Source organism: Aotus nancymaae, unplaced genomic scaffold, assembly GCF_030222135.1.
Source record: "Aotus nancymaae isolate 86718 unplaced genomic scaffold, 86718_ANA_hifiasm-v0.15.2.pri h1tg000064l_0, whole genome shotgun sequence".
Classification (NCBI taxonomy): Eukaryota; Metazoa; Chordata; class Mammalia; order Primates; family Aotidae; genus Aotus; species Aotus nancymaae.
The window spans coordinates 5,941,782-5,965,796 of record NW_026988478.1 but is presented as its reverse complement, the minus strand read 5'-3'; the positions used below and the strand labels follow the sequence as shown (position 1 = coordinate 5,965,796).

Genomic DNA, 24,015 nt, shown 5'->3' with positions numbered 1-24,015 from the left:
GCATGCGGAATATGAAAAACATACTGCGTGAATGGGAAATAACCCTTTTTTGTTTTAGGAGGCTAATGTTTTCAGGTTTGCTACTGCAGCATAAACTAGCTTTACATACATTACATCCTGACTGGTAACAAAAGGGGTATTCTCTACAACTTTTTTTTCATCTACTCAGTTGTGGCCCAGAAGGAGTCTGAGGGTTGTGTGCAAACCTCTCTCTGTCTGCCTTTAAGAAAATATGAACTGAGTCAGTCAGAAGATCCCTACTGCTGGAAGGTCCAGAGCTGCTTAAAAGTTGAAATTTTAAAAAATATGTATATTTTTTAAAGTTGAAAATAATCCTACTCTCATTAAAGGGCTGAAAGCAAAGTTAGCATTTTGGATAATAGAAAGGAAATACCTATTTGATCTCTGACTCTTTGTATCCTAAAACTTTTGTCTCATTGTCTTGAAAAACTAAAAGAACATCTTAGCCCAGAGTAAAGAGAGACAGCAATTTTGGCAGCTTCTAAAATAGTAATATGGCGCTGTGTAAAATAAACAGGCTACACAAAATCCATGTTGTATGATTCCATCTTTATTGTTTTCAAGATGTATTTGTTTCTGTACATATTTGTACCAAAAAATCAAGAACTATACATATTTTAAAATGTTAACAGTAGGCAATCTCTGGAATAGGGATGATTTTCACATATTTTTCTCATCTGTATTTTCTGGTTTTTCTAAAATGAATGCATACTAATGTGAAATAGAAGTTTTAAAAATATTTTTTGTCATGTATGGAAGTTGTAAATGAGTAGAGCTTAATTTCCTTAAAAACTTTTATTCTTTCTCTAGTAAAAAAAAAAAAATAAATATATATATATATATATATGAACCTTACTCTTACCACATTTCGCAAGAGTCCTCAATTTTCTTAAAAGATGGTAAACGTATTTCTATAAACTAATGATGACCTCTCAGCAGTCATTTTAAAACACAGCTTTCTAAAAATTTCAATCATGTACCAAAACATAATTTTTTTTTTTTTGGAGATAGGGTCTCACTCTACCATGCAGGCTGAAGTTCAGTGGCACAATCATGAAGCCTCAACCTCCCCGGGCTCAGGTGATCCTCCCACCTCAGCCTCCCAAGCAGCTAGGGAGTACAGAGGCATACCACTACACCTGGCTAATTTTTGTATTTTTTGTAGAGACCACGTTTCGCCATGTTGCCCATGATGGCCTCAAACTCCTGGGCTCAAGCAATCCTCTGGACTCAGCCTCCCAAAGTGCTGGCATTACAGACGTGAGCACCTGCACCTGGTCTTCAAAACATAATTTTGAATACTGTGAACCCTAATGACTAAAAATAACAAGAGTCTTTGAAAGTGTGAATAGGCATTAGACATAGTTATTAGAGAAAAACAGTAGAACACTAAAAACAGACTCCTAAAAATATCATTTAAGTACTCTGTCCAAAGTGAATTTATAAAATCAAATCACTTAGTAAATGAGACATATGATCTAGAATATTGACTAACGAGAAAAGTAATTTTTTTTTGATATTCACAAATAATGAAATGCATTCCTTGTATTTTGACTGTGATGCTGGTGACATGTACTAAACACACTTGTCAAAACTTAGCTTTGTAAGCTTAAAACTGTTGACTTTTAATGCCTGTAAATTATGCCTCAATAAAACCAATTTTTAAAAATCACAATGGATTTCTTTTGCTAAAATTTTCAGACTATCTTATTCAGTGGTTGAAGCACTCATAAACAATCTCTTAGATTATACAAACTTAATACAGAAAAAAATCTGCACATAGTGTGAAAGTGGAATCTCTTCCTCCTAAGTTTCGTATCACAAATAATCTACCAATACTGGTAGGAATCTGTCATTCTACCTTTCTCTCACCTTCAGCTTTCAACAAGCCATCAAGTCCTATTAGTTCTACCTTCTTCCAAACATCATCTCATCCTAGTGTCTTAATCATTTCTTTTGGGACTACTGCAATAAACTCTTAATTGATTTCCCTGTGTTTATTTTCCCAGCCCACCAATCCAATGTCCATAACACAGACACACACAAATCATCCTGCCAAAAAAATATGAAAAAAAAAAAAAAAAAAGCAACAATAATGTCAGTAAAAACTTGTTTAAAAACATTAAATTGTCTCACAATAAAGTTCAAAGTCATGGCATTAATAGTTCTTTTAAATTGGGCCTGTTGATCAATATCAGTTCCTCCTGATATAAAAAGGCCTATATTTTATATTTCTGCCAGTAGGGCCAACCTCTCCTTTTCTATGTGTGAAACATCTACTAATCTCTTAAAATCTAGTTTAAATGTAATTTCCTTCATTGACAGTCTCCTAGGCAGAGGCAAGTGGTTCAGTTATGTCCCCATTAACATGCTGTACATACTATTATTATTTGTTAATGCCATTGTTTCTGCCCTTAGACATGAACTCCTCTAAAGCAGGATCTGAATCTTTTCCACCAAGGTCAAAGCCTGGCTCATAGTAAAAATAATTTGTGATTGAATAAGTAAAATAATAAAAATAGAATTATTTATTAAAACCATTTTCGCTGTGACAATTATAAGTTAATGTTTTTCTTAAAAAGCTTACAAGATGTGACAATAGAAATAGTACCTTGTCTACATGGAAAATCAAATCCAGTTCACAGACATTTTCAAAACATTTGTCTAATGTTTCCACAAATACCTATGGAAAAAGAAAAAAGGTTTTGAGAACTGTTTAAATTTATTCAAACATATTATCTATAAGGAAGGCAATTCTATTGTGAACTAACATTTTGTATTATACATTTATCTTTTTCAAACTAAAAATTGTATTAAATGCAAAAAAAAAAAAAGGTAAAAAAACAGAGTCCTAAAACTACCAAGTTTAACTACAGATAAATTACTTTGCAATATGTAAGTATAGGAAACAAAATAAACTTTTTTTGAAAATGACTAAAACTAGAGAGTCTTTAATACCATTAAGTGCTTACAAAAGCACTTAAAAATACTCAACTAAGCTTTCTTATTTTGATATGAGGGGGGAAAAAAGCTCATTAGGAAATATCTATCAAGAAAGGTGAGGCACAGTCCAAGTCCCTACTATACCTAATGTAGCCAGTAATTTTCAATTATCAAATCAGCATAAAAGACTGCTAAAAATTACTTATGGAAAAAGCACAGACCTTAGAATCAGATTTACATGGATTCAAACTCTAATAACTTGTATGACCTTGTGTGGAAAACAGTCGCCTCAGCAGGCTTAGGTTGTTCAAACTCTATACATTCCCATAAATGAACTGTTTTCAGGACTATCCCCTGGCCAGCTCCTGAGAACTAAGCTCCAACCTTTCACAAAGTTGTCTGATTACAGTGTTTTTCTATGCTGGAGGTCTTGGGCCATGCTGTACCAGTTTGAGCAGATACTTTATGTTAATAATGTGATTTATAGTGAACACCTGCTTTTTCTCTGAGGACCTGAAGCTTAAGTAGCTAAGGTCAGTCATGCAGGCATGACATACCTATGTGACTGACCCCCAGGGTAAACTTCCCTGATTGGGAATACTCTGTACACATTATCACATATTTTGGGGGAAATTAAGCATGTCCTGTATAACTCCAATAGAAAGGGAGACCTGACAGCTTGCAGTTGGAGTCTTCCAGACTTCATTCCATGTGCCTTTGCTGATTTTACTCTGTATCCTTTTACTTTAATAAACCATAGCATGAGTATAACAACTTGAGTCTAGTGCATCCTAGTAAATCATTGAGATGATCTTGATGACCCCTGATGCAAACCTTCAAAAATTAATCTCTTAAATTCTACCTTGCATAGTTCTCACTATTCTATTCCCATTTCTATTCTCACCACCCCTTTCAGTAGTAACTTCAGATAAAGTGACCATATAATTTATCATCCTAAATGGGGTAGTATTAAAAGTAAAAAGAAACACCAATTAATAATAAATTATATAATAGTATACAATATTATTATAATGTAATAACAGCCTGAACAACAGGTATAAACCAGGACTATCCCTAGTTTATTGAAGTGAATAGTCATCCCACTATTCACAGGTGATCCTACGTGGAAAGGAGTAAAATCTAAACAAGAGGCTTCTTGCTATACTTGCTCCTATATACGGCAGGTTTCTACACATCCATATTCCAAGGTTTCTTCCTAGCATCCATATTAGAGGGCTAAGTGGACATGTAACTATAGTTCATCCTTGAACAATGTAGGGGTTAGGGACTCCAACCCTTTAGGCAGTTGAAAATCCATGTATAACTTTGACTTCCCCAAAACTACTAATAGTTTATTGTTGATGGGAAGCCTTACCAATAACATAGTTAATTAACATGTATTTCACATTTTGCAAAAAATGTGAAATAACATTTCATGACTGCTGGTGTACAACTTCACAAATTACCTAAAAATTTCCTTTTCTTATTTTACAATGGTCTGTATGCTAGATTCACTTATCTTGAAATGGAAGACAACCACAACTGCAGATTTCAATATAAGGTACATATCAAGCGATTCAACTTTTGCTAGTAACGTCATGACATTTCTCTGCTTCTTGGGAGCACTTCCAGCATCACTAGTGGCACTTGGTATGGGAGTTACCACGGTGTTATTGAAGGATTACAATACTGAGTAAACATGATGAAAAATACACAAGAACCAGGAGAGATTACTTTTTGGTGTAATTTTCACAAGGAAATTACCAGCAAAACATGGTGATTTAAGCAGATACTCAAAACACTTGATCCCACCACAAGGTGGTGATGACAAATCATAGTAGTACAGTATGTACTACAATTAATTTTGTGCAGCTATAATTTATTTTAATTTTTAATGTTTGTGGGTACATAGTAGGTATATATATTTGTGGGGTACATGAGATGTTTTGATACAGGAATGCAACACACAATAATCACTTCAAGGAAAATGGGGTATCCATCCCCTCAGCATTTAACCTTTGTGTTACAAATAATCCAATTATATGTTTTTACTTATTTTTGAATGTATGATTCAATGATTATTAACTATAATCACCCTATTGAGCTATCGAATATTCATTCTATATTTATTCTATTCTATACATCATTATTCTATTCTTTGTATTCATTATCCATCTTCACCTTTCTCCAACACCCCACTACTCTTCCAAGTCTCTAGTAACCATCCTTCTACCCTCTATGTCCATGAGTTCAATTGTTCTAATTTTTAGATCCTAAAATTAAGTGAGAACATACAATGTTTGTTTTTCTGTGTCTGGTCTATTTCACTTAACATAATGATCTCCAGTTCCATCCATCTGTGTTGTTTCAAATGATAATATCATTCTTTTTGCTAGTACTCCATTGTGTATATGTACCACATTTTCTTTATCCATTCATCTGCTTATGAACACTTAGGTTGCTTCCAAATCTTGAAAATTCTAAACAGTGCTGCAACAAATATGGGAGTGCAGACATCTCTTTGATATACTGATTTCTTTTCTTTTGAAATTATAACCAGCAGTGAGCTAGATCCTATGGTAGCTCTATTTTTAGTTTTTTGAGGAACCTCCAAACTGCTCCCCATAGTGGTTGTGCTAATTTACATTCTCACCAAGTATACAAGGGTTCCCTTTTCTCCACATCCTCGTCAGCATTTATTATTGCATGACTTTGCAATTTTAGCTGGAATGAGATGATGTCTCACTGCAGTTTTGATTTACATTTCTCTGATGATCAATGATGTTGAGCACATTTTCATATGCCTATTTGCTATTTGTAAGTCTTCTTTTGAGAAATGTCTATTCAAATCCTTTGCCCATTTTTGGGGTTGGATTATTAGATTTTTTCCCTATGTATTTATTTCAGCTCCTTACATATTCTGGTTATTAATCCCTTGTCAAATGGGTAGTCTGCAGATATTTTCTCCCATTAAGTGGGTTGTCTCCTCACTTCCCTGATGGATTCCTTTGCTGTGCAGAAGCTTTTTAACTTGGTGTGATCCCATCTGTGCACTTCTGCTTTGGCTGCCCGTGCTTGCAGGGTATTGCTCAAGAAATTTTTGTTCACACAAATGTTCTGGAGATTTTCCTCAATGTTTCCTTGTGCAGTTTCATTATTTGAGGTCTTAGATTTAATTTTCTGATCTATTTTAATTTGATTTTTCTATATGGCAAGAGACAGGGGTCTGATTTCATTCTTCTGCATATGGATATCAAATTTTCCCAGCTCTATTAATTGAAGAGACTGTTTTTCTCAGTGTATGTTCTGGGCACCTTTGTTGAAAATGAGTTCACTGTAGGTCTGTGGATTTGTTTCTGGGTTCCCTGCTCTGTTACACTGGTCTACGTGTCTCTTTTTCTGCCAGTGCCATGCTGTCTGGGTTACTATAGCTCTGTGGTATAATCCGAAGTCAGGCAATGTGATTCCTCTAGTTTTGTTCTTTTTGTAAGTATAGCTTTGGCTATTCTGGGTCTTTTGTGGTTCCATATATTTCTGTGAAGAATGTCATTATTATTTTGATAAGGATTGCATTAAATCTGTAGATTGCTTTGGGTAGTATGAACATTTTAACAATATTGAATCTTCCTACCTGTGATGATAGAGTATCTTTCCAATTTTTCTTGGCATCTTCTTCAATTTCTTTCATGAGTTTTTTTTATAGTTTTAAATTACAGAGATACCTCATTTCTTTGGTTAATTCTTATATATTTAATTTTATTTGTGGCTACTGTAAATTGGATTGCTTTTTTACAATTTATTTTTCAGACTGTTTACTCATTGTTGTCATATAGAAATGCTACTAATTTTTGTATGTTGATTTTGTATCCTGCCACTTAACTAAATTTATCAGTTCTAACAGTTTTTTGGTGGAGAATGATCCATGTGCTGATAAAAAGAATGTATATTCTGCAGTTGTTGGATGAAATGTTCTGTAAGTGTCTATTAGATCCATTTGGTATATAGTATGGATAAAGTTCCATGTTTCTTTGTTAATTTTCTATCTGGAAGGTCTGTTTAATTAGAGACCCAAAGCACTTTAGGATGCTTTTGGCAAGGTTTGCAGGAACTGAAGTTTGAACCACTGGGATCCATGAATCCTCTCCATCTAGGGCTGGTTTAAATGCTCCCGGTATGGGCAGACATCAGCTGAATTTGGTCTGGTTTTCCTTTCTGCTCTGAGTACAGCATTGAATTCAATGCCTCTCAATTGCTGTGCTCTCCCTCCCCCAGCACACAGAAATGCTCTCCATATCACACTTCCACTACCAAGGGTGGGGAAGGGGTAGTGTTGGCAATTCAAGACTCTCTCTTCTACCTTTTCAGTGCTCCTTTCAGCAATATGAAGCCAAAACCAGGTACTGTGAGTGCTCACCTGATTTCTGATTCTTATGAAGCTGCTCTTCTTGTGTAGATGATTATTAAATTGGTGTCTTTGCCAAGTTGGGGAGACACAATCAGTGGAGTCTTCTATTCTGCCATCTTGCTCCACTTCCCTCACAGTTAGGATTTAACACTGCATCTTTATATTTTGAGGGATCAAGTTCATCATATGCAGAACAAAAAATGGCAGCATTCTTCAGACCTCACCAGGCAGTGAGTGGGTGATTAGAAAATGGAGAAAACTGGTGAAATTTGGCTGCAGGAGGAATGTAGGGAGGAGTAGGAGTTGGAATTATTTCAGGAGGATGGAGGGAGGAGAATGTGATGCAATATAATGGTGATACAGACAGGAGACAGGGAAATACTAGGCAGAAGAGGGCAGTTCCCCAGCAAAGGCTCCACCCTCAAGCCTGGAAACTCATGGCCTTAAATGTGAATAGGCATTCCTGTTTTTGTGTCCCAAAGTTGTCTTTTTGCTCTCCATGCCCCCCTATCATGTATCCATATAAGCCCCAAACCCGTGACTCCAGGAAGAAATAAGAAGATGAACAGAAGAGCAGAAGAATGGCAGAACAGCATGGCAGAGAGAAGAGAAGGAGCATCTGAACACTGAAAAGAGTTCAGCTAGGGACAGTCAAAGAGGAGACTGGCCACTGAGCAGTCAAACTCCAGGGGAAGACCATCTTTCCACTCCATCCCCCTTCCAGCTCCCCATCTATCTCACTGAGAGCCACTTCCACCACTCAATAAAATCCCCACATTCATCTTTCAAGTCCGCAAATGACTTGATTCTTCCTGGATGCCAGACAAGAACCTAGGTACCAAGAGGGCACTGAAGTGGTAAGCACTTAAGCTGTCCATGAATGGCAAGGCTAAAGGAGCACACTGACACACCCAATTAGACTTTGAGAGTTGAAGGTTCCCACCTCTGGATGTTGCTGTGGGGCAGTGCCCTATAAGGGGTTTCATTGTGCACAGCAGACAAAGAGACAAGCCACACCCCGTCACATATCCTGCGAGGAAGTAGTAAGGGAACTCTCCCGTTTCAATGGAAGAAGAACTGGACTGAAATTCAGGAAACCTGAGTTATAATACTAGCTCTGCAATTTTTAATCAGCTATATGATTTTGATTAAGTCACTTTACTTCTCTAGTCGTGCATAAGTTTTCATAAATTTTAATGGTTTATAATAGAGTTGTGTAAATTTTATGGTAGTATATGATAAAATAAAGTAGTATCTATGTATTAGTCCATTTTCACGCTGCTGCTGAAGACATATCCTAGACTGGGCAATTTACAAAAGAAAGAGGTTTACTGGACTTACAGTTCCACATGGCTGGGGAGGGCTTACAATCATGGCGGAAGGTGAAAGGCACATCTTACATAGCGGCAGACAAGAGAAGAGAGCTTGTGCAGGGAAACTCCACTTTTAAAACCACCAGATCTCATAAGACTTATTCACTACCATGAGAACAGCACAGGAAATATCTGCACCCATGATTCAATTATATCCCACCAGGTCCCTCCCACAATAGCTGGGAATTGAGGATGAGATTTGGGTGGGGACACATCCAAATCATATCATTCTGCCCTGGACCCGCCCAAATTTCATGTCCTCACATTTCAAAACCAATCATGCCTTCCAAACAGTCCCCCAACTTCTAAACTCATTTCAGCCTTAACTCAAAAGTTTGCAGTCCCAAGTCTCATCTGAGACAAGGCATATCCCTTCTGCCTATGAGACTGTAAAATCAAAAGCAAGTTAGTTACTTCCCATATACAAAGGGAGTACAGATATTGGGTAAAAATTGCAATTCCAAAGGGGAGAAATTGGCCAAAACAAAGGGGCTACAGGGCCCATGCCAGTCTGAAATCCAGTGCAGTAGTCAAGTCTTAAAGCTCCAAAATGATCTCCTTTGACTCCATGTCTCACATCTAGGTCATACTAGTGCAAGAGGTGTGCTCTCATGGCCGTGGGCAGCTCCGACGCTGTGGCTTTGCAGGGTACACCCTTCCTTCTGGATGCTTTCATGGGGTGGTATTGAGTGTCTGTGGCTTTTCCAGGTGCACTGTGCAAGCTGTCAGTGCATCTATCATTCTAGGGTCTGGGGAATATGGACCTCTTTTCACAGCTCCAAGGGGCAGTGCCCCAGTAATGGCTCTGTGTGGGGGCACCAATCCCACATTTCCCTTCCTCACTGCCCTAGAAGAGGTTCTCCATGAGGGCCCCATCCCTGCAGCAAACTTCTGCCTGGACATCCAGGCATTTCCATACATCCTCTGACACTGAGGTGGAGATTCCCAAATCTCAATTCTTGACTTTTTTTTTTTTTAGAGATAGAGTCTTGCTCTGTCTCCCAGGCTGGACTGCAGTGGTGTGATCTTGGCTCACTGCAACCTCCACCTCCCAAGCTCCAGTGATTCTTGTGCCTCATCCTCCCAAGTAGCTGGGACTATAAGTGCACACCATCATACCCAGCTAATTTTTTAATATTTTTAGTAGAGATGGGGTTTCGCCACATTATTCAGGCTGGTCTTGAACTCCTGGTCTCAAGTGATCTGCCTGCCTTGGTTTCCCAAAGTGCTGGGATTACAGGCATGAGCCACCACACCAAATCTCAATTCTTGACTTCTGTGTAACCGCAGGCTCAACACAACATGGAAACTACCACAGCTTGGGACTTTCACCCTCTGAAATGACAGCCCTAGCCGTACCTGGCCCCTTTTAGTTATGGCAAGAGCAGCTGGGATGTAGGGTACCAGTCCCAAGGCTGCACAAAGCAGAGGGGGTCCTTGGCTCAGCCCATGAAACCAACTTTTCCTTGTAGGCCTCCATGCCTGTGATGCAAGGAGCTGCCATGAAGACCTCTGACATGCCCTGGAGACATTTTCCTCATGGTCTTGGGTATTAACATTTTTTTGTTACAAATGCAAATTTCTGCAGCCAGCTTGAATTTCTCCTCATAAAATGGGATTTTCAGTTCTATCGCATTGTCAGGTTGCAAATTTTCCAAACTTTTATGCTGCTACCCTTTCAAAACTGAATGCTTCCAGCAGCACAAAAGTCACCTCTTGAATGCTTTGCTGCTTAGAAATTTCTTCTGCCAGATACCCTAAATCATCTCTCTCAAGTTCAAAGTTCCGCAAATCTCTTGGGCAGGGGCAAAATGCTGACAATCTCTTTGCTAAAACATAACATGAATCACCTTTGCTGCAGTTCCCAACAAGCTCCTCATGTTCATCGGAGACCACCTCAGTCTGGATTTCATTGTCCATATCATTATCAGTGTTTTGGTAAAAGCCATTCAATAAGTCCTAGAGAGTTCTATTCTTTCCTATATTTTCCTGTCTTCTTTTTAGCCCTCCAAACTGTTCCAACCTTTGCCTGTTACCCATTTCCAAAGTTGCTTCCATTTTCAGTACGTTTTCAGCAGCACCCCACCCCGAGTACCAATTTACTGTATTGGCACCAATTTACCGTATTAGTCCATTTTCACGCTGCTGATAAAGACACCCTAGACTGGGCAATTTACAAAATAAAGAGGTTTATTGGACTTACAGTTCCACATAGTGAGGGAGGCCTCACAATAATGGTGGAAGGTGAAAGACATGTCTCATATGGCAGCAGACAAAAAGAGCGAGCTTGTGCAGGGAAATTCCTTTTTTTAAAAAACCAGCAGATCTCAAGAGACTTATTCACTATCACCACGAGAACAGCAAGGGAAAGTCCTGCCCTACGATTCAATTACCTCCCACTAGGGCCCTCCCACAACACATGGGAATTGAAGTTGAGATTTGGGTATCTCAACTTCCATACCATACCATATCTACATATATTTTGTACATTTATAACATATCTGTTTCTCAAAATTTTCCTTATTTCTAGGCTACACAATTCATCTATGAATCTTTTCAAATTGTCACAAACCTCCAAAAAATTATCCAATATATTTATTGAAAAAAATTCACATGTAAGTGAACCTGTGCAGTTCAAACCCATGTTGTTCAAGGGTCTATTGTATATGACTATAACCACCACTTTCTTAGACCTGTGGTTGGCAAACTTTACAAAGGGTCAGACAGTAAATATCTTAGGCTTTGTGGGCCATAGTGTCTAACACAAAACAGCCACAGACATATATATAAACAAATGAGCATGGTTCTGTTCCAGTAAAAGCTTATTCACAAAAACAGGCAGCAGGCTGGATTTGACCTGCAGGCTATAGTTTGTTGATTTCTTCAGTTAGACCAGTACCTGGGAGAAAAAATAGGTCTGTAGTAATCAAGAACATACACAGTTGTATTCATAATTTCATTTGTGAGAAGAGGGCAAATTATTAAGATTATCAAAGTAGGGCATATATAGGTGTGATGCTGTTAAATACATATTTGGTTTTCATTCTGTTTCCTGTCACAGGGCTCCTAAGACCATTGGAGCTACCAAGGTAATGCCTCTTTTTGTATGCTAATGAGATAACTGACGGCTGAGGTCTCCTGTGTAGTCTCAGGATGTGGGCTGGTTGCCAAGGGAACCAACCATGTGATTAGAGGGTCTGAACTTTCAGCCCCACCCCCCCAATTTCCAGGTAGGAGAGTGAAATTGAAGTGTTAAGTCAATCACCAATGGTTAATGATTTAATCAATCATAACTACACAATGAAACTTTCATAACAACCCAAAATGTCTGGGTTGAACTTCTGGAGAGCTGAACATGTGAAGATGCTTGGAAGACGGGTATACCTGGAGAGGGCACTGGAGCTCCACACCCTTTCCCAAATTATTTTGCCCTATGTATCTCTTCTGTCTGGCTGCCCATCTGTATCCTTTGTAATATTCTTTATAATAGGTGGTAAACATGTTTCCCTGATTCCTGTAAACTGCTCTGGCAAATTAATCGAACAGAAGAGGGGGGTCACAAGAATCCCAATTTACCATCACTCAATCAGAAGTATAGGTCACAACCTACTACTTGCAACTGGCATCTGAAGTGGGGGCAGTCTTGTGGGACTGTGTCATGGGATCTGATACTATCCCTATGTAGATAGCATCAGCACTGAATTACAAGACACTCAGCTGGAGAACTGCTTGGTGTGTGGGGCACAAACTACCACACGTCTGGTGTCAGATGTATTGTACTGAGTGACTGCAGAAGTAGAAGCAAAAAAAAAAATCTTGTATTTTCCTTTCACAATAGGTCGTCTACAAGTGAGATTCTAGTTTAATTTTTTGGTAGGTAAAAAAGAAGTATCATTTAGTATCCACCCAAACTCCCAACTTTATCTATTTTTCTCCAAGGCCCTGGTGACATGGTGCCCGAAATGACTATACTCATTTGATTTCTAACTAATTCAGATACATTTTTCTTCTTTGATACAACAGACTTTTGTTATGGGGACTGGATGGGGTAACGCTGCTTCAACACAGAGTAGGCAATTAACAAATATTAACTTTTTGGAGCGAGTAATAATAGGAGTAAAAAGAGGAAAACTCTTCCTTTTACCAGGACAGACCTGATGAAATAGCTGGGAAAGTTCTTTTTCTTACTGTTTTGCTTTAGACCCTTTTTAACAGGTATAGCTGCTTAAAGAAACTAGACAGGCTGAGATAATACCAGAGCTTGGGAAACAACTCAAGTTACTGGTGATATTTCCATTGAGAAAGAAGAAAATATTTACTTTGAAAATAGTCTTTAACTTAAAAATCATTTGAATACTAATTTATAAAAATCATAGTTTAAAGTTATGGAAGACAAAGTTTAGTAAATTTTTACTTAAGTGTAACATACACATAGAAAAGTACAAAAACCATAATATATAACATAATACATTTTCTGTACAATCAACACTCAAATCATGTTTTAACATTACCAGCATTATAGAAGCCTTCTCATAGTCTACCAGTCACTATCAACCATCACAGGTACCCAATACCCTACTTTGTAACAATATGAATACATTTTATCTATGTCTGAACCATATACAATATATGCTCTATTGTGAGTGGCTTCTTTAATTTGTTGTTATTTTTGTGAGATTTATTCAGGTTATTACATAATACAACAGCTAATCATTCTTAGTTGTACAGTATGCCATTGAATTAGAATATCACAGTGTGTCCATTCTACTGGTGACATAAATTTGGGTTGTTTCCAGTGTAGGGGCCATTACAATTAGTACTATTAAGAACATTTCTTACACATCTTTTAGTGAACATATATACACATGTCTACTGATTGTATACTCAGAGTAGAACTGCTAAGTCAAAGAGTAGTGTTATGTTAAGCTTTAGTATATAATGCCAAATTGACTTTCAAAACGATTATACACACTTAGTCTCTAAATAGCAGTGTATGACTCCAAGACTTTGGCAGCCCACAGACCAGGGAAATGCTGCCTTGCTGAGAACCACCAGGAGTCACAGACCCAGGCTACAGCCCAGGCCAACAGCCCCGGCCAGACCGGTGCCTTGTTAGTGCAGACCAGGGCGGAGGTTTGGACTAATACTGAGAAAGCTTGCAAAAAGGAACTGCCCATCCCACAGAAGGGAGAGTTGAAAGCAGGGAGGGGGATACGACCAGCCAGGCCCCCTCTCCCACAAGATCCAGCAACCAAAGTCCTTCTCCCAGGAGAGTTTCATAGTTAACACATCCTCCACCAGGGAACAGCGGGCTTGGCAGAGCAAAATAGACTGCCTTTGGGAAGGCAGGGCTAACCCCAGCAGTACGGAAACCAGGCGAAGAATAAACAGCAGCCTGGGCTGAGACCGAGGCAGCCCAGCAGCACCTCCACAGGCAGACAATGGACAGACTGTCTCAAGTGGCACACTGACACCTGCGTTTTTTTAAAAAAAACCTCATACAGGAGAAATAACCCCAACTTTAACAGAAAGGACGTCCACTCAGAGAAGATGGGAAACAACCCGTGAAAAAGGACAAAAACATCAAAGTCCAGAATGCCTCTCCTCCCCAAAGAGATCACAACGACTCACCAGCATGGCCACAAAGCAGGTCATAAAACGAATCTGATGAGCTGACAGAAGCAGGCTTCGGAAGATGGGTAATAACAAACTTCTCTGAGCTAAAAGAACATGTTTTAACCCAATGCAAAGAGACTAGGAATCTTGAAAAAAGAAAGATTAGATGAAATGCTAACTAGAATAACCAGCCTAGAGAAGAACATAAATGACTTGATGGAGCTGAAAAACACAGCACGAGAACTTCATGAAGCATACACAAGTTTCAATGGCCAAATCGATCAAGCAGAAGAAAGGGTATCAGAGATTGAAAATCAACTCAACAAAATAAAAAGAGAAGGCAAGAAAAGAGAAAAAAAGTGAAAAGAAATGAACAAAGCCTCCAAAAAATATGAGATTATATGAAAAGACCTAATCTACGCTTGATCGGTGTACCTGAAGAGGACGGGGAAAATGAATCCAAGCTGGAAAACACTCTTCAAAATATTATCCAGGAGAACTTACCCAACCTAGCAAAGCAGGCCAATGTTCAAATACAGGAAATACAAAGAACACCATAGAGATACTCCTCAAGAAGACCACATAATTGTCAGATTCGCCAGGGTTGAAATGAAGGAAAAAATGCTAAGGGCAGCCAGAGAGAAAGTTCAAGTCACCCACAAAGGAAAGCCCATCAGACTCACAGTGGATCTCTCGGCAGAAACCCTACAAGCCAGAAGAGAGTGGGGACAAATATTCAACATCTTTAAAGAAAAGAATTTTCAACCCAGAATCTCTCATATCCAGCCAAACTAAGCTGCATAAGTGAAGGAGAAATAAAATCCTTTATGGACAAGCAATTACTGAGAGATTTCGTCACCATCGGACCTGCCCTACGAGAGATCCTGAAGGAAGCACTAAACACAGAAAAAACCATCCAGTACCAGCCACTGCAAAAACAAACCAAACAGTAAAGACCAACGACACAGTGAGGAAACTGTGCCAACCAACGGGCAAAACAAACGACCAGTAACAAAATGGCAGGATCAAATTCACACATAACAATATTAACGTTAAATGTAAATGGCCCAAATGCCACAATCAAAAGACACAGACTGGCAAACTGGGTAAAAGTCAAAACCCATCGGTGTGCTGTATTCAAGAGACCATTCTCACATGCAAAGACACACATACACTCAAAACAAAGGGATGGAGGAAGATCTAATGGAGAGCAAAAAAAAAGCAGGGGTTGCAATTTTAGTTTCGGATAAAATCGACTTTAAACCAACAAAGATCAGAGGAGACAAAGAAGGACACTACATAATGGTGAAAGGATCAACAAAAGAAGAGCTAACTATCCTAAATATATATGCACCCAATACAGGAGTGCCCTGATACATAAAGCAAATTCTAAAGGACCTACAAAGAGACTTAGACTCCCACACAATAACAGTGGGAGACTTTAACACTCCACTGTCAACATCAGACAGATCAATAAGACAGAAAATCAACAAGGATATACAGGACTTGAATGCAGAACTGGAACAAGCAGACCTAACAGACATCTACAGAACTCTCCACCCCACAGCAACAGAATATACATTCTTCTCAGCACTGCATCGCACTTACTCTAAAATTGATCACATAATTGTAAGTAAATCACTCCTCAGCAAATGCAAAAAAACAGAAATCATAACAAACAGTCTCTCAGACTACACTGCAATCAAATTAGATCTCAGGATTAAGAAACTACCTCAAAACCGCACAACTTCATGGAAACTGAACAACTGGCTCCTGAATGTTAACTAGATAAACAATGAAATGAAGGCAGAAATAAAGATGCTTTTCAAAACCAATGAGAATGAGGACTCAACGTACCAGAATCTGGGACACATTTAAAGCAGTGTCTAAAGAGGAATTTATAGCAATAAATGCACACATGAGAAGCAAGGAAAGATCTAAAATTGACACCCTATCATCAAAATTGAAAGAGCTAGAGAAGCAAGATCAAAAAAACTCAAAAGCTAGTAGAAGACAAGAAATAACTAAGATCAGAACAGAACTGAAGGAGATAGAGACACCAAAAAACCCTGCAAAAAATCAATAAACCCAGGAGCTGGCTTTTTTAAAAGATCAACAAAATAAATAGACTGCTAGCCAGATTAATAAAAAGAAAAGAGAGAAGAATCAAATAGATGCAATAAAAAACAATAAAGGGGATATCACCACTGATCCTACAGAAATACAAACTACCATCAGAGATTACTACAAACAACTCAATGCACATAAACCAGTAAATCTTGAAGAAATGGATAAATTCATGGACACTTGCACCCTACCAAAACTAAACCAGGAAGAAGTTGAAACCCTGAATAGACCAATAACAAGAGCTGAAGTTGAGGCAGCAATTAACAGCCTACCAACCAAAAAAAGTCCAGGTCCAGACGGTTTCACAGTCGAATTTTACCAGACATACAAAGAGGAGCTGATCCCAATCCTTCTGAAACTATTCCAAACAATACAAAATAGGGAATCCTCCTCAACTCATATCATGAGACCAACATCATCCTGATACCAAAACCCAGCAGAGACTCAACAAAAAAAGAAAACTTCAGGCCAATATTCATGATGAACACAGATGCAAAAAATCTTCAATAAAATTCTGGCAAACTGATTGCAACGGCACATCATAAAGCTTATCCATCATGATCAAGTAGGCTTCATCCCAGGGATGCAAGGCTGGTTCAACATACACAAGTCCATAAATATAATCCACCACATAAATAGAACCAAAGACAAAAAACACACGATTATCTCAATAGATGCCGAGAAGGACTTTGACAAAATTCAACAGTCCTTTATGCTAAAAACTCTCAATAAACTAGGTATCAATGGAACCTAGTACAAAATAATAAAAGTTATTTATGACAAATCCACTGTCAATATCATACTGAATGGGCAAAAACTGGAAGCACTCCCTTTGAAATCTGGCACTAGACAAGGATGCCCTCTCTCTCCACTCTTACTCAGTATAGTATTGCAAGTTCTAGCCAGAGCAATCAGGCAAGAAAAAGAAATATAGGGTATTCAATTAGGAAAGGAGGAAGTCAAATTGTCTCTATTTGCAGATGACATGACTGTATATTTAGAAAACCCCATCGTCTCAGCCCAAACTCTCCTTAAGCTGATAAGCAACTTGAGCTTAGGAGTCTCAGGATACAAAATCAATGTGCAGAAATCATAAGCATTCCTATATACCAATAACAAACAAACAGAGAACCAAATCAAGAGCGAACTCCCATTCATAATTGTTATAAGAAGAATAAAATATCTAGGAATATAATTAACAAAAGAGGTAAAGTACCTCTTCAAGGAGAACTACAAACCAATGCTCAAGGAAATAAGAGAGGACACAAACAGATGGAAAAACATTCCATGTTCATGGTTAGGAAGAATCAATATTGTGAAAATGGCCATGCTGTCCAAAGTAATTTATAGATTTAATGCTATCCCCATCAAACTACCAAAGACCTTCTTCACAGAACTGGTAAAAACCACTTTAAACTTCATATGGAACTAAAAAAGAGTCAAGACAATCCTAAGCAAAAGTAACAAAGCTGGCAGCATCACACTGCCAGACTTCAAGCTATACTATAAAGCAAGAGTAATCAAAACAGCATGGTACTGGTATCAAAACAGAGACACAGACAAATGGAACAGAACAGAGGCCTCTGAAGCAACACCACACATCTACAACCATCTGATCTTTGACAAATCTCACAAAAACAAGCAATGGGGAAAGGATTCCCTATTTAATAAATGGTGTTGGGAAAACTGGCTAGCAATATGCAGAAAGCAGAAACTGGACCCCTTCCTGACACCTTACACTAAAATTAACTCCAGATGGATTAGGGACTTAAACATAAAACCTAACACTATAAAAACCCTAGAAGAAAACCTAGGCAAAACCATTCAGGGCATAAGCGTAGGCAAAGACTTCATGACTAAAACACCCAAAGCAATGGCAACAAAAGCCAAAATAGACAAATGGGATCTAATTAAACTCCAGAGCTTCTGTACAGCCAAAGAAACAATCACTAAAGAGAACTGGCAACCAACAAAAGGGGAAAAATTTTTTGCAATCTACCATCTGACAAAGGGTTAATATCCAGAATCTACAAAGAACTGAAACAGATTTACAAGAAAAAAACAAACAAACCCATCCAAAAGTAGGCAAAGGATATGAACAGACACTTTTCAAAAGAAGACATATATGAAGCCAACAAACATATGAAAAAATGCTCATCATCACTGGTCATTAAAGAAATGCAAATCAAAACCACATTGAGATACCCTCTCACGCCAGTTAGAATGGTGATCATTAAAAAATCTGGAGACAACAGATGCTAGAGAGGATGTGGAGAAGTGTTTTACACTTTTACACTGTTGGTGGCAGTGTAAATTAGTTCAACCATTGTGGAAGACGGTGTGGCGATTCCTCAAGGACCTAGAAATAGAAATTCCATTTGACCCAGCAATCCCATTACTGGGTATATACCCAAAGGACTATAAAATCGTTCTATTATAAAGACACATGCAAATGCATGTTCATCGCAGAACTGTTTACAATAGCAAAGACCTGGAACCAACCCAAATGCCCATAAATGATAGACCGGACAAAGAAAATGTGGCACATATACACCATGGAGTACTATGCAGCCATAAAAAATGACGAGTTTGTGTCCTTTGTAGGGACATAGATGAACCTGGAAACTATCATTTTCAGTAAACTGACACAAGAACAGAAAATCAAACACCGCATGCTCTTACAATAGGCGGGTGTTGAACAATGAGAGCACGTGGACACAAAAAGGAGAGTATCACACACTGGGGTCCATGGTGGGGGGCTATGGGAGGGATAGTGGGAGGGAGGGTGGGGGAGGGATAACGTGGGGAGAAATGTCAGGTACAGGTGATGGGGGGATGGTGGCAACAATTCACCTTGCCATGAATATACCTATGCAACAATTTTGCATGATCTGCATATGTACCCCAGAATCTAAAGTACAATAAATTAAAAATCAAAAGCAACAACAACAACAACAACAACAACAAAAAACCATGTAAAACTAGCTATACTTTAGGGATAAATGTAGTAAAAGCCTCCAAGAGGAACAAGTCAAGTGTAAAGTGTAGAGAACGGAGATGTCACTTTCAGTTGTGACCTTAGAGCGTCCTCTGTTGGATCCACTTCTACCTCTAAGTCACAAAGTGACAGACAACATTAGAAGTTCACTCCCTAAAACCTCTGCTCTTTAAAAAATAAAATAAAATAAGTAGCAGTGTATGAGAGTTTCTGTAGTTCTGTATCCTTATATTACCCACCTTTTAACTTTAACCATACCAAGGGTGTGTGGTGGTATATGGTGATTTAATCTGTTCTTCTCTGATATAAGACTGTATACCATTTCATCTGTATTACCCATTTGGATATCTATTTTCATAATGCCTGTTCAAGATTTCTGCTCATTTTCTATTGGGTCTGTCTTATTATCATTATTATTTTAAGACAAGGTCTCACTACACTACCCAGGCTGGTCTTAAACTCCTAGGCTCAAGTAATCCCTCCACCTCAGACACCCGAGTAGCTGGGATTACAGTGGTCTATATTTTCTTACTAATGTATAAGAATTATTTATATATTCTAGCTAGTCTTTTGTCATACGTATTACAAATATCTTTTCCAGTTCTGTGGCTTGCCTTTTCATTCTCCTAACAGTGTCCTTGGAAGAACAGAAATTTTCCATTCCAAAATACAATTTCTCAGTTTTTTCCTTTACAGTTAATATTGCTTTATGTCCACTTTAAGGAATCTTTGCCTACAGCAAGGTCAGAAAATACATTCACTCAGAAGAAAACAAAAGCTTTATTGTTTTACTTTTTATGTTTGGACCAAATTTATCTGAAATTGATTTTTGTGTATGGTGTGGAGTGGCCTTCCTTGATTTTAAATCATTATTAGACTTCCTAATCAGAATAAAATTTCCAGTATGCCTTTATTTTTTCTTTCTTAATTTTTCTAGTTCCACTGCTCTGATTACCTATATACTGCAGTCATCCTTTTTTAAACATTAGAAGACCATCCTGGTACAAATGCTGTCGAAATAGAGTTCCCCTTCACTTGTGTGTACTTATAAAGATCAGAAATGTGCAGATTATGTTGGGCAAAAAAAAAAAAAAAAAAAAAAAAAAAATTCATGATAGCATTAAGTGTGCCTCTGGTGAACTATTGAGTTTTTGGTAAAAAGTATGGGTTGCCTACGGAGACGGTACAGTACTGTGTTGAGGACATATGCTTTGAAACCACGAAGACATACATGGCTTCAAATCCCTGCTCCGTGGCCTTAGGTATCATTTAACTTCTTTAAATCTCACAACTATAAGATAGAGATAAAATTACCTACTTTTCTGGATTATCAATTTTTAATTGAGTTAAACAAATTAGATACAGTGTCCAGCACGGTTCCCAAAACCCATCTAATAAATGGCAGCCAGAATTATTTATCTGGTTGTTCAAAATATGTGATAATAAAAAATTGAAATAGAAATAGAAATTTATAATTCTACTGATATAAAAGGAAGATAACAACATGCTGTAACTACCAAGACACTGTGATTTGTTAACTTAGAGAGGAAAAATTCTGTACACATTTAATCCAGAACAATACCACGTGTAAAAATATGTGGATACTACAAAAAAAAAGTACCCTGCAGCAAAATGTCATTATAACTTCATGTTCTTAATTTAGGAAAAAAAATTTTTTTAAATATAAAGCAGTCAGATACTATGCTTGGTTAAAAAAAAATCAAAACCTTCTTCAAAAGACTTTCCATTAATTTTCTTTTGATTTAGCAAAAATTATTTAATACAATTACAAATCTAGAGCTCTAAGGTCCATACACACTGATGATCTGTTACACGGACAAGGGAACACAAAACAAATAATCTACAAGCTGAAATGAAGAAACTAGGGAAAAAATTAGCATCTTGACAGTTCTAACCAAAACAAAACAAAAGAAAAAAATTGCTGTTGCATTATTTCACAAGGAGAAAGATAAAAGGAGCTAAGACCTAGAAGTGACATGGGAGATAGCACCCTCTTGTGCTTTAATTTTACAATGATACAAAGTTTAAAGCCAATTTCAATATAACAGCTATCTAGCTACTACTAAGTAGCTACTCAGGTGCCAGGGATATAAAACCAAAGACCTAAACTCTGGCCTGAAGTAATTCAAAAGCTGGTGGGAGAAAACTTAGTTCTAATTTACAAAATAATCATATTTTAAACTGCTCTACATTTTAATTACCTAGTAGTCAAAAAATAAATTTAAAAAATAGATTCCAAAAAATGCCTCCTCCAAATATAAAGAGTCTCCTTTCCTATGCTATTTTATTTTATTTTATTTTTTTATTTTTATTCTGTACTTTATTACTGAAATATGTTGTCCTACCCATCCCACCCCACAATAAAAATCTCACCCAGGCCCTTATTTCTTTCCCTCATCCCCTCTTCCACCACACCATCCCAGAACAAGTGCTCCAGGATTCCCTTCCCACTGGCCATTTTGGAGTGTGTCCATTGGGTAGCAATGTGGAAACCACCAGGGCCTTTGTGGAGAAAATGGAGGGGGGTTGATGGAGTCCCAGGAGGGGCTTATTTGAGGGCCTTGGCCACGTGCTCATAGGTGAGCTCAATTTCCTCATCATCTGGACAGGTGGAGGCGAATTCTTCCTGCGCATAGGCATTGTTCAAGTACCCATGCACTCCCCGGAAGGCCTCAGGGATGGTGAATCCCCGGTATTTCTTACATACCACCTGTACTATGTGTAGCTTTGGCAACAGGTTGCAGTCAGCCAGGGTGAGCTCATTGCCATCCAGAAACTTCCTCTCAGAGATGCCCTCATCTTCAGCACTGGTTTCATCAACTTCTTCTGGGAGGGGGGATGTTAAGTAATTGTCTAAAACCTTCAGGGCTTTCAAGAGTCCCTTCTCCAGATTATCATTGAGTGCTGGGTTTGAATTCTTGATGTAGGCAGAAAATTTGGCAAATATGTCCAGCCCAGCTGTGTTGGACTCAGGGTTCAGAGCTGCCAGCTTGGGGTACCTGGGAGGGCATAGCACTGCCTCCAGAAATTCCTCAGTCTTGTTGGTGTCTGTGTGTACTTCAGTGCCATACAGCAGGAATGGGAGCTGCCCTCTTGGGCACAGCTTCTGCACTGTCTCGGTCCGCCTCTTGGTGTCAACTGTGGTAACATTGAAGGTGACTCCCTTGAGCCACAGGACCATGAACAGTCTCTGGGAGAAGGGGCAGTTCCCAATCTTGGCCCCATCACTGCCAGCCTTCACGAACAATTCGACCGGCGGTTGTTCTTCAGCCATGGTTGTGTCCGCTATTCTATTTATAAAACATTGTTGTGTTTTCTTTATCTTTACATCCAAGCCACAAAGAGTAACCTATATATACATCCAGGTCACAAAGAGTAACAGGAATCTATTATATGGCAGCTTAGTACTTAGTACTCAAGAGCACAAACTTCAGCATGTGTATACTCAAATTCTAGCTTTGCTTCTAACTCTGAGATCCAGGGCAAGTTATTTAACTCTAAACCTTGGTTTCTTATCTGAGCATAATAATGGTACCTGTATCACAGAGCTGTTTTAGTGGTTAAATGATTCAATATAAAGGGCTTAGAACAACGTCTCACAAAATAAAACACTCAATGCACATAAGCTAGTATTATAATACCAAACATACGGAGAAATAAAAATGTGCACAAGATAAAATAAAAATACTACAAATTTCCCTTAAACAATATCACTTATTTGGCAGACCCCCTTTCCAGTTTCTAAGTTAAAAAAAAAAATTCTTTCTGGGTTTAGAAACTTCTGTTAAAATTCAGGAAGAACAAATCCTGCTGTTTTGAATCTACAATAATAGATGAAAAAAGGTTACACTGACATAAGACAAGAAAAGTCTTCAGTGCAACAATAGGAGGCATACATTTAAGGATACTAATATGCCAAAAAAAAAAAAGAAATTTTTTTGTCACCAGCAAGATGTTCTAGAGAGAAACATCTTGGTTTAACTCAAGCCAATAACTAAAAAATATCATTACAAATATTGAATGTATCAACAGAGCTAGGGAAGGCAAACAACTTAAAATCAGATCAATTACCTTTGAAGAACAATTATGAATGTAGCCTAGGTACGCTCTCCAATACATACTACTGCATGTACTATTAAGAATCTTTAGATCATTAATAATTTTGAGTTTTAAGATGGCCGCTTAGGAGGAAGTCGGGATTGCAGCTCCGAGAGAAGGCGCAAGAGGGTGAGTGGACGCCGCATTTCCAGATGGATTTTTACTGCCCACAGACCAGGAGATTCACAGCAGGAGAAGCCCCACGGGTCGCCAGCACCGTTGGTTTGAGTGGCGTGGCCGCTCAGCCTACGCCCTGGGGCGGGGGGCAGTGGCTTCTTATGCAGAGCGAGAGAGACAGAGTTCCCTCTGAGCCAGCAAGGGGAGCTGAAGCAGGGAGCCAAGCCAGGAGACCCCGGGCAAGGGAGCGCCACGAATCTCAGAGCCACTGCTTTGGCTGAGGCAGCGGCACACAG

At 38.4% G+C, this 24,015-nt stretch overlaps 2 protein-coding genes across 8 annotated transcripts in view; both read right to left on the bottom strand.

Moving 5' to 3' along the window:
- AP3S1 (adaptor related protein complex 3 subunit sigma 1) overlaps window positions 1-24,015 on the bottom strand; it is an 88,605-nt gene that overhangs the window by 16,177 nt on the left and 48,413 nt on the right. For 4 of the 7 annotated variants that reach the window (XR_001106893.2, XM_012448858.3, XM_064366208.1 and 1 more), the window contains exon 4: window positions 2,633-2,704. The exons of the other annotated variants lie outside the window; for them this stretch is intronic. Coding sequence is in view for 3 of the 4 variants with exons in the window: in XM_012448858.3 (XP_012304281.3) it covers window positions 2,633-2,704 (72 nt within the window). In the remaining variant the exon portion in view is untranslated. The remainder of the gene's footprint in view (window positions 1-2,632; window positions 2,705-24,015) is intronic. 7 annotated transcript variants of the gene reach the window in all.
- On the bottom strand, window positions 22,022-22,778 carry LOC105714730 (chloride intracellular channel protein 1-like). Its single transcript, XM_064366106.1, has one exon. The coding sequence runs from the start codon at window positions 22,776-22,778 to the stop codon at window positions 22,053-22,055; it is 726 nt and encodes a 241-aa protein (XP_064222176.1). The 3' UTR covers window positions 22,022-22,052.

Bases quoted from the DNA above. Each gene is read 5' to 3' on its own strand.
- LOC105714730 (XM_064366106.1), bottom strand. From the start codon at position 22,778: ATGGCTGAAGAACAACCGCCGGTCGAATTGTTCGTGAAGGCTGGCAGT.